Source organism: Euphorbia lathyris, chromosome 10 (genome assembly GCF_963576675.1).
Source record: "Euphorbia lathyris chromosome 10, ddEupLath1.1, whole genome shotgun sequence".
Classification (NCBI taxonomy): domain Eukaryota; kingdom Viridiplantae; phylum Streptophyta; class Magnoliopsida; order Malpighiales; family Euphorbiaceae; genus Euphorbia; species Euphorbia lathyris.
In genome coordinates this window covers 70,694,976-70,706,757 of record NC_088919.1, presented here as the reverse complement: position 1 = coordinate 70,706,757, position 11,782 = coordinate 70,694,976, and the positions used below count along the sequence as shown (strand labels likewise).

At 34.8% G+C, this 11,782-nt stretch overlaps 1 protein-coding gene across 17 annotated transcripts; it reads right to left on the bottom strand.

The window, feature by feature from the left end:
* Positions 1–4,399: 4,399 nt before the first annotated feature.
* On the bottom strand, positions 4,400–11,442 carry LOC136208532 (piezo-type mechanosensitive ion channel homolog). 17 transcript variants are annotated; one of them, XM_065999494.1, is made up of 12 exons: positions 9,835–10,175; positions 9,364–9,522; positions 9,090–9,266; positions 8,518–8,550; positions 8,282–8,391; positions 7,987–8,175; positions 6,874–6,989; positions 6,606–6,690; positions 6,089–6,275; positions 5,444–5,545; positions 4,704–4,744; positions 4,400–4,618 (listed from the first exon to the last, which is right to left on the bottom strand). In XM_065999494.1, the coding sequence occupies exons 6-9, from the start codon at positions 8,089–8,091 to the stop codon at positions 6,204–6,206; spliced, it is 378 nt and encodes a 125-aa protein (XP_065855566.1). In that variant the 5' UTR covers positions 8,092–8,175; positions 8,282–8,391; positions 8,518–8,550; positions 9,090–9,266; positions 9,364–9,522; positions 9,835–10,175; the 3' UTR covers positions 4,400–4,618; positions 4,704–4,744; positions 5,444–5,545; positions 6,089–6,203. The 17 variants fall into 17 exon arrangements, 16 of the variants coding, with proteins under 16 accessions (XP_065855566.1, XP_065855560.1, XP_065855565.1 ...); XM_065999488.1 differs by having other exon boundaries at positions 8,282–8,438; positions 9,108–9,266; XM_065999493.1 differs by having other exon boundaries at positions 9,108–9,266.
* Between the last annotated feature and the right edge of the window lie 340 nt (positions 11,443–11,782).

The window sequence follows — 11,782 nt, the reverse complement described above, 5'->3', positions numbered from 1 at the left end:
GAGTGTCTTTTTCCTATATAGGGATAATAAATATGGTAGATGAATAATTTAAGATTTTATAAAACAAAGTATTTAACTTATCATTTTAAGTTAAACATTATCAACTAATATTTTTTTAAAAATTAAATCATTCAATATTTTCAGCACTTATAATATTCAGCACTTAAAATTCAGTACTTATTTTTTCAGTACTTAATTTTCAGTTTTATCAAACAGCACTTAAGTCTTAAATGGATAAACTAATGTGTTTTAGAAACTGCAGAGATATTTATAACTCAAAGCCTCTCAAATGAAGAAAGAGGGGTGGAATTACACCTATAAACCGTGGTTCTTGATGGCAGTGGGTGTGTCGACATTTCCTTGCGCTTGTGGACCTAGGTAAGAGTCTATTTATTGGATCTGTTTAGGGTTGCAAACGGGACGGGATTATCTGTTCCCAGTAGAAATATGTATATTGTGATGGATGCGTGGTTATACGAGAAATAATGGGGTGAGAAATGAAATAATTAGGACGAAAGAAAGTAGGTATTACATCTGTTGAGAATAAAATGAGGGAAAATTGATTAAGCTAGTTTGTCATGTAAGACGAAGAGCGTTTGATGCGCCGGCTAGAATGATTGAAGAGTGGCAAATTGATGCAATGATGAATGGTAGAGGAAAACCTAAGCAAACTTGGAAGATGATGATTGAGAATGATATGAGTTTATCGGGGATTGAGGAAAATATGACAGTGGATAGGATGAAGTGGAGTGAAAGAATTTATGTCGCTGACACGATTTGATTTTACGGTTTCGTATGACGGTTCATGTTAGCCGATCCCAAATCATTTCGGAACTAAGGCTTTATTGTTATTGTGGTAGTAGAGATTCGTTCCAACAGTGATAGTGAATCCCCATTTTATTTTTTTTCCGTGGAGTGGGAATGGTGAATTTTTTCCGGATCTCCCCCGAATCCTCATCCCCAATGTAATTTCTACAAATTTTTAGACATTTTATATTATATTTGAATAATTTTATTTATTTTTATATTTGGTTGATTGATATATTACTTATTAATTATTAGTGATGTATTCCTTTTTACCTAAGTATATTAATATTTTATAAATTACATTTTACTAACATTTTAAATGGTCCAGTCCGGCGCCTGGCAGGCTGGCTTGCAGCGTTGATGCAGCGGTCTTTATCTTCAGCAGGTCCTATGGGTGGAGAGCGGTTATCAGAGACGAATTCAAGACCTTTTTGGCTTGTAAAAGCGGTTCAGCTACGGGACTACACTTGGCGTTACTCGAAGGAATTGAATGGGCACAGCAGATGCATTATTCAAATATTAATTTTGCCACGGATTTAAAAATTGTAGCCGATGCCATTGGTACCACGAGGCAGGATCTGTCTGAATTCGGCAATGTTATTTTGGATTGCCAACAAATTTTGTCAAATCGACCTGATTTTGTTTAGATTAATAAATGGTGCAGCTCATACTTTAGCTAGGGGTGCCTTTTTCAATGCTAATCCGTTTGTTTCTTTAGTTAGTCCGAGTTTCTTAAAGTCTGTACTTCTGAAAGACAATTCTTCTATTTAACGAATCTTTGAGTTTTTCTCTTAAAAAAGAATTTGAAAAGTAGGGAATAATCATCTCTATAAGATGTAGATAGGAACTATATTTTTCCTATTTTATAAATAAGGATGAAGATTTTCCGAAGGGGTAGTCTCGTGTTAAAAAAATCTTAAAGATAAGTTGTTATCATTTCTTAAAAATATTAAGGCAAAAAAAGCATAATTAAATCACTAAATTTTTTATTAATTATTATTTTTCCACATTAAGTTATTGATCATTAATTTTATTATTGATTTAGCTTTTATTTAACTTTTCTATCGAGTTTGAGAGAGGATATCGATTTGGCGGTTCTAATGCTGAAAATCACAAAATAGGAAAAGAGAAGATCGAGTTTGGAAAAACCTACTGGAAATTAATTTCTATAATTTCATGTTGCTTTTTACTTTCTATCTATCCTAATCAATAAACTTTTATTTTTATTTGTCCACGTCAATAAGTCGAATCGCCCAACAATACATGCTGTCTAATTTCGACGGAAAAGTTAAATAAGGACTGAATCCATAACAGAATCAAGGCATAATACTCATTTGGCTCCTTAAACTAAGGCTTCAAAGTCAATTAGAATCTTAGACTATCAAAATCATCAATTAGGTCCCTGGAATAACAAAAAATCATCAATTGAGGTCTCATCGAAAATCATTCGGTTGAACAGTTTCAGACCATCTTCTCTAAATCCATTTTCAACCAACACGGAGATTATTACAGTCTATATTAAATAGTCACAATTTTTGATTTTAAGATAAGGTATGATTCAATTGATAATTTTTACTTAGTTCAGGGACCTGATTGATGGTTTTGATAGTTTAGAGTCTTAATTGACTTTGAAGCTTTAGTTTGGAAACCTAAATGGGTGCAATGCCCAAAATCAATAATCGATGGCTCAATATGAAAAAATAATTGATCAGAAGTTTGATCTTTAAAGGATGATAATTCAATTGATAATTTTTACTTAGTTCAGAGACTTGATTGATGATTTTGATAGTTTAGGATCTTAATTGACTTTGAAACTTTAATTTAGGGACCCAAATGAGTGTATGTTGGAGATTAATATAAGATATATGATTGAGCCTTAACTAAAAGCTCGAGCGAGCTTATAGTTAAGGCTCAATCATATATCTTATATTAATCTCCAACAGTGTAATGCCCATAATTAATAATCAATAATCAATTGCTCAATATAAAAAAAATAATTGATCAGAAGTTTGATTTTTAAAGGGTGTTGTTAAACCCAGCTCCATTTTCCCACCCCTAGCCCCGTGAAAGGACGAAAATGCCCTTTCATAGAATTTGGGAGGGGAATTTCTAATTTTTTTTGCCAATCCGACACGCGGGCGTGTGGATATCACGCCTCACCGCGTGGTCGGACGTGATATACACACGCCTCACCACGTGGTAGGACATGATAGCCCCACGTTTCACCGCAAGATCGGACGTGGGGCTATCACGTCCGACCACGTGGTGAGGCGTGTGTATATCACGTCCGACCACGCGGTGAGGCGTGATATCCACACGCCCGCGTGTCGGATTGGCAAAAAAAAACTTTTTAACCCCGTAAATAGTTCGTTAACCCGTAAATAGGCTGTGAAACCCGTAAATAGGCCGTTAAGCCCGTAACTACAGAATTGTACGTAACAAATAAAAATAGAAAACTTAAAAATTAAAATAAACATTAATAAACATAAACATTTATAAACGTAAATGGTTAAATATAATATATACAACAAAAAGTGTTAAAATGTATGAATTTTTACAACAAAAATTCAGCTCGCCCGACGCCACGCATCCATAAACTCATCCATCTCCCTCTTAATGCGTGGAACATCCTCGTCAGATCGGTGGGTAGCTGATAATTGGGTGACACGCCATAACCAACTAACCCACCGCAAAAAAATAAAACTTAATAAATAAATAAATATACTAAAGTTTTACTAAAATTATAAAATATACTAAAATTATACTAAAATTATAAATATACTAAAATTTTACTAAAGTTTTACTAAAATTATAAAATATACTAAAATTATAAATATACTAAAATTACTAAAGTTATAAATATAACTAAAATTATAAAAAATACATGTACTCGCAAAACGACCTCCTACGTGCTGGGTCGGCTGTCTCCCCGAGGTCGGCTGCTCATCGCTCTCCTCAACCTCGCGATCATGTGCAACTGCAGACTGTCGCACTGTCCGGACTGCCACATCCACACTAGTACAGAAATGGCCTATGGCCACGGTCGTTTACCCTCATTAGCCACAGTTTCGCGACCGTGGCCAAAAGAGGCGTGGCAAATGCTTAGAATCTTTAGCCACGGTTGTTCAACCGTGACCAAAGGGACATTAGGGTCGGTTTTTACATATAACCGACTCTAATATTTTATGTTTTGGCCATGGTTGTTACGAAAAACCGTGGTTAAAGGAGGTCTGTAGCCACGGTCTTTCGTAACAACCGACTCCAATGCCCTGATCATTAGAGTCGGTTGTAAAAGAACCGTGGCTAATGATAAAAGCATCGGAGTCGGTTGTTGCCACAACCAACTCTAATGATTAGAGCATTAGCCACGGTTCTTATTTATATTAAAGTCGGTTGTTTTGCAATCATGGCTAATGTTATTGTTTTTAACAATTTTACATCAGCAGATTCAAATTAAACCTGCTCTATTTTTTGTTATTACCGTAATTAACGGTAAACAAGATTTGTTATGCTCAGTCATTTACCGTAATAAAAATTGATCCTGATGTATTACTGAAATTAAATGCAAAAAGAATAAAAATGTACACAAATATAGCTAATTAATCAAGAAAACTGATTCAATATTCACAGTATTTTCAAGTATTTAACCAGTTGCATATTACTGTAAACACACAAAAAACGGAGATATACTAGTTCTCTATCATACTACTCTAGACATGCTAATGTCAAAATGGCTATATTTCTTTGTTTCTTTTGATAAGTCACTAATCTAACTCAACTTCATATATTTCCCTGCATTAGCAGTATTTCCCTGTCCATAAATCAAACTTTAATTAGTATTCAACATTAGTAGACTAGACTTGCATGCTTAATTTTGGAATCTGGATAGTGAATACCTTCTCTTGATCCTAACACGCTTTTCAGTTTTCTCCATAACCTGACCCAAAACAAAAATTGAAGTATAATCAGCATTCTAAACGCTAATTGATAAACAAAAGAAAACGACAAAGACTATAGAGAATCGTGCATTTCAAGCTAAACATAGAGATGCAATTATTTAATACAAAAATAAATTCATGTGACACAGTAACTTCTACGGACAAATTAATAAATGAGTCGCTACTAGAGAATTCTTTGAAGAAAATTACACCATAACCATCATATTTCAGCAACCATGGAGGTGACATAGCCATGTGATAAATTGTGAAGAGGTAGCCAAATTTAAGAGGGATAACAACAATTAATATTGGACAAAGTGATGTATCTAGACATGTTTATGTTCATTCACTTATTGATACTGAGCAATACTGAGCAATGTAAATTGCTTTTTTTTTGTTATGTATCTACCAGCTCCTTCCTCCGACTATGGCTTATTTATGCAAAACTATGGAGGAAAAGAAAATATAACCCCTTTTTTTGTATGAGAGCTGAATATTTACGATACTTCAGAAACAGAATTAAACCGTTCAAACACCGTTTCCCAATACTTCAGAAACAGAAAACCCGAGATCTAAAGTCTCATTTCTATAATTTTCTTCTAAAGCTAGTAGCTACCATAAGAAATATTACGCTAAAACAAAAATAATATAAACACGAACTTCACAATAATAATGGCTTAAGAACAGTATTACATTACCTAATTCATGACGCAACATAAAAAGGACATAAACCGTGATGCCCAAATATCCAAAACCTCATTAAGCTCGTCCTCGGTATACGGAGGAGTTATTCCAAAAACCTTATTAAGTAGAAAATATAAAATGTAAATACATTATCCAAAAGTGATATACATAATAAGGATACAAATTAAAATATATACAACAAAACGTAAGTTTTGTAACTCTTGAAAATCACGGTGTTGCAAAATTATATCCAACACCATGAATGATTTGGGTTGTCTCAACTTCGTTTAATATGATTACTTCTAGGGAATGAAGTATTATCATGCTTTAAATCCCAGAGAATTATAGTTTGAATGGCCAACCAGAATTACCGATGAATCACAGATCAACTAATACCCATCAACTGGTGGATCATGATCCCCATCCAAGTTAAACAGACAACAAGATTTTAAATACTTCATAATTATCTCAGCTTTCCTTCCACTTTTATCTTAAATCTTGCCAAATTTTACAACATATACATAAAAACCCAAAAGGTCTGAGAAAAACGAAAGGAAGCAAAAAAGCCAGAACCAGAACTATATAATATTAGTTTACTGCTCAGCATCTTATAATTTAAACCAAGCAGTATATATAAAGTATAAATATGATTTTCTCACCATAATGTAGAAAAGAAGAAGTGAAAGGAAAGAACAAATTTCTGTCCACTCTGCTTGTGCAGATATCTTGTAAAGACCAATGAACCCAGCAATATGTTCAATCATCTCTAGAAACTCAATGGAAAGTTGATATGCATACAACAACACAATGTTCAAGCCAGAATACAGTAAAAGGTACCTCCACCACCTGCAAACCAATACAAGTACTTAATTTCAAGTTGGCATTTGATTGTAATGAGAATAACCATTAAATTTAATCAACAATTGAGGTTGCCAGGAATCGAACCCTTGATCACTTGGTCAAAAGGGTGCTGATAGTTAAAGGCCCAATTCATATTAATATCTGACAAAATGAGAGGAGCAAATTAACCATTATCGGTTCCCACAGGGAACATTCTATCAATTGATAGGTAATATCAAAAACCATATTTTGCATTCAGTTAGAAGTTATTTCATATATGTAACAGAACAGAAAACTCTGTACAGAGAATGAAATTAGCTAATGTGGTGAGCATACTGGAAAACCATAAGTGAAAAAGTTCACACTGAATGTCCGAAAAACAGATCTTCTCAATATGAAGTTTGTGTGCCTTACACCAGATCTGCACAATGATAAAAAAAAAAAGTTAAAAACAGAAAATAATACAGCAATAACCTGAGTTATTAGTCGTAGAAGCTGATGACGTATTTCAATAGAGATAAGTTCACAAATGAACAAAACTCCTAAATATTGAAGCAAGAGAAGGGAAATTACAAATGAATGTTACAATACAAACAAATAGTACCTGAATTCATGAAAGAAAAATGAATACTTGGGGAGAAGCAGCGGCTCAGTCAAGTAGCTTTCACTCACTGACATGATAAAATCCATTTCTGTAAGATCATATCTAATCCAAGATAGCTGCAGAAAGGAACACAATGACATTCTGATAAATGAGTAATTCCAAATATAGTTAGAAAAGGGCACGAGTTAATGGCTGGTTATATTTAGTGCTCTCAACATCTGATTTGTGTTGAGGAGTTTTATGAACTATGAAGTGCCAACAAAATACACATAGCATACTAATGCTGAGTAAGCAGTAACCTGAATGTGGATAATTCCTACATTGACCAAAGTTTCTGAAAAAAAAAGGCTTCGGGATATTTTTAATATTCAGCTGGAAGAGTTGTCAGCTAAAAGCTACGGATATATGATCGAAGCAAATAAACAATTATAGTTTAGTTCATACTTAAATGCCTTCACAATAGAGACTAATGCCCCATACGCCCTATGAAGGCATATCTATAATTTTATTACTTAGATGCTACCATCTAACCAGTTTTGTGCCATCACTTGACTGTTAACTGCAGCCACCAATGCTCTGAAGCATAGACTCAACATGCGATTTAGAGTCATCGAGAATATTCCAACAAATATTTTCTCGTTGCTTCCCTCTTACTTACCTTATATTCCCTTTAACCAACAACGGGAATTTCCATTGAAGGAAGAATTTATGCTGTGATGATTTGGGCTGTCTCAACTTCGTTTAATATGATTCCTTCTAGGGAATGAAGTATTATCATGCTTTAAGTCCTAGAGAATTATATTTTGAATGGCCAACCAGAATTACCAATGAATCACAGATCAACTAATACCCATCAACTGGTGGATCATGATCCCCATCCAAGTTAAACAGACAACAAGATTTTAAATACTTCATAATTATCTCAGCTTTCCTTCCACTTTTATCTTAAATCTTGCCAAATTTTACAACATATACATAAAAACCCAAAAGGTCTGAGAAAAAGGAAAGGAAGCAAAAAAGCCAGAACCAGAACTATATAATATTAGTTCATTGCTCAGCATCTTATAATTTAAACCAAGCAGTATATATAAAGTATAAATATGATTTTCTCACCATAATGTAGAAAAGAAGAAGCGAAAGGAAAGAGCAAATTTCTGTCCACTCTGCTTGTGCAAATATCTTGTAAAGACCAATGAACCCAGCAATATGTTCAATCATCTCTGGAAACTTAATGAAAAGTTGATACGCATACAACAACAACACAATGTTCAGCCAGAATACAGTAAAAGGTACCTCCACCACCTACAAACCAATACAAGTACTTAATTTTAAGTTGGCATTTGATTGTTCTGAGAATAGCCATTATTAGTCATCCAAGAGCCTGTCTGCAGGAATACAAGTTACTTACTGAAAGAGTCCCAAGAAATTGCTTGTTATAGACCACTTAATGAGTCCAATATTGCTGCAAATGAAAAATGGCAGAGATGCCCAAGATGGATGGCTAATGCCGACAACCAGCTGTACAATGGGCATCAATAAGCAGTACAAATCTCTCAGTTGAGAACCTTCCATGGAGCAAATTGAAAGATTATCAAAGCGAAACATCTAATAGCAGAATTAATTGGATAGAAAAAGCATGCTCACCTAATGGTCAAAACAATGTAGCTGAGAAATAACCTAAAAAAAGACACTAATATTAAAGGAAAAGAAATCTCCAACCATTCAAATATGTTGATGCATTGATCCTCTATACATTTTATAGGAACAAAATTTTTATGCAAGTTAACATCTAGGTTTCAAAGAAAAACAATTCCTTGTAACTACTTGCACAATATAAATGAAATAGCAAGTGAAAGAAAGTTAGGGGGGCAAAGAGAAGCATCAAGTACAAAAGCACAAGTGGCTCATCTTCCTCAGCAATCTGTTCATCATATGCTAAAATGCGCTAGGATCACTTAACATGCCAGATAAATTGCTCATGGACTGCAGCAATTACAAATGCAGAGAGGATGTGCGTATGCAAAGAAAAAAAACCTGAGTGAAAGTTTGGGGGAAAACGAGAAGCATTATGTGATGAACATATCTCACAAAGTTCGTTTTATGCTAAAATGCTCTAGGAATACTTTACTTGCCATCTAAATTGCAAAAGAATTGTAAAGATTTTGAAAAGAGTAAATGACATTCATATTCAAAGAAAAAAAGTTTACATGGTATACCAGTCTATGATGACAAACCTATATATAGGATCGAAGAAAAGAAGTCCCACAAGCGAGAATCGCCCCATAAGTCCAGGTCAAATCTGCTTCTATAGATTCCTATTAGAGTAACTAAAGCTGTAGATACTTGAATGGCGAAAAAAAATTATTGCGTACTATAATCTCCATGAATGAGAGCTGCCAACCAACAAAATGTACAAATTTGTAATTTTTCCGTGAAGATAACCAAAGAGGCACAAACCTGTAGGAGCTTTTATTCAACAAAAAAATTTACCTTAAGAAACCAATTAATTTGCCCCACTGAGAAACAGAAATACTCCACCGATCTCCCTTAACAGCCCATACGATGTTGAATATGGAAAGTGAAAAACAGCCAGCAAAGAAAAGATAAGTGTACACCATGATAGCAGAGATTGTCTTTGAGAATGAAAACCTATTGCACCCAAAACAATTACATTCAAGAGCTACAATGCAAATTACCTAAATTAACAACTAGATGAGTTTATATAAATATGCCTAAACCACAGAACTGCAATCATAGTACTCATTTTTGTTAATTGGTCAATTATTAACTCTTCATAAGAACAGGCTCTAGAAAATGAAATATAGTATAACATCAAAATAATAAGCCTCATCTAGTCTAGAAAAATATAGCTTACAAGAAATCCATGTTATGAAGCATTTATGAGAATCCAAATAGGTGAAAAGATAAAATGAAGGCATCAAATATAAAGCAGAAGCTTACCAATTCTTGGTGCAGCATACTGAATGAAGAGAAAGAGTAAGAAGTCAGCCAGAGACATCAAACTCCAATTCATTAAAGCAGTTGCATGAAGCAGAACAGGAAAAGGACAAAATGGTAAAGTTGATGTAGCAGTTTACTGTCGAAGCAGGAGATGCAAAGTTGGTGTGATTTTATGAAGTGTTAGTGAACAATGTATCTTAATCTTAATAAAAATAGAACGCCCAATGTGTAGAAAAGAGTTTCATATAACATATTTCTCTTTTTAGTGGCTAAAGTGATGAACTGATGCAATCACTGTCATATAAAGATTGCTAAAGAGGGGTTTGTAACTCGCTTGCTAAAGGTCTAGATCGAAGGCGTTGGCAAGAAAAACATCTAAGAAATCAGTATTTTGAACAGGACTTTCTCTTCTCTCCTTTATGTAAATTTCCCAAACTCCAAATATTTCTTTGAGGCAAGAAGATGCGTTTCTTTTCAGACCCTGAAGATCCAACGCCTCTAAAATAGGATAAAATTCAGCAATATTTGGAGTCATCGCCATCTCCATCAGCTTCCATAGTGTACCTTTCACTCCACTAGCTTTTCCTTCATCTTCCAAACCAATTAAATCCTTTGAAAACAAAAGATTAGACAGTGTTGAAACTACTTCTCCTTGTTTGGATCTCAAAAACTCCATCATCTCCATCAATTTCTTTTCTCTCAGGCTAGCTTGAGATTCAATCGCTTTCACAGAAAATAGCTCTGTTCTGCTCAAACTTCTCAGAAACTTCCATTGATCGGAACACGTTGGGTTCCCAACAAGAGCTATACGTTCAAGATCATCGCTCCCCCAGGGAATCGATTTCCAAACGAATCTCGCAGAAAGCAAACGATCGTGATTTTTGAGAATTTCAGCAGCTGCAGAAGTGAGGATGCGACGATAACAACTTGAGTTCCGAGTTTTAATGAAATTAGAGGGCCATAAATTTTGGCTAAGTTAGCCATTGAGATATGCAATTTCTTTTCTAATTGAAGAATGTTTCCGATCAATGGCCATGGCGTCGGACCTGGAGGAAGAGATCGCCGTTTCCAAAATCGAGAGATTATGAGATTGAACACAATAATGAAGATAACAGAAAGAAGAAGAAGAGAAATTGGGGAGGATTTGAGTTACAAACTCTTTATTATTATCTGACTCCCGTTTGTTTGTTTGAAGATAGAATATGAAATCCATATAATAATGAAGCTTAGAAGAATAACAATTCAAAATCATTCACTAACCTCTTTTCTATTGCTTCTGCCAAAACTGAATCACGAAGGAAACCCATTCGATGAAAATTCAAACTGAGCTGCTAATTGGTAGGAAGTAACTCAAACTCAGAGAATGAGAAGGATGAGAAAGTTGCTCTGTAATCTAGGTTGCGCAAAGGAGATAAAAAGAAACGAGTAGCACGATATGTTGTGCTTAACGGGGTCTTTTGAGTCGGTTATTTAATTAACCGACTCTAACGAGGAATTCGCGTCGGTTTTCAATTAAACCGACGCAATTAATCCAGTAATTAGCTGGCATCGGTTCAACTGAACCAACGCCAATTATTGACTCATTAGCTTCGGTTTAACATAAACCGAGGCTGATTATTGGGCCATTGGTCTCAGTTCAATAAGAACTGAAGCTAATGACCGGCCAAACCGTCCACCATTTTAAAAAAGTATATTTAAAGTCGGTTTTTTAAAAAATCGACCCCAATAACGTATTTATTTGAGTCGGTTTTTTAAATAACCGGCCCTAATTACCTGTAGCCACGGTTTTTTAAATAACCGTAGCCAATAAGGCGTGGCCGTAGGCTATTTCTGTACTAGTGCCAGGTAGTCCTCAAAATCAGTCGTCCCCTCTGATCCATGAATATCGGGCTGATCCGCAATCGGCCCCCTCCTCACCTGCTCCGTCGCAGTCCCTCTCCGCCTACGA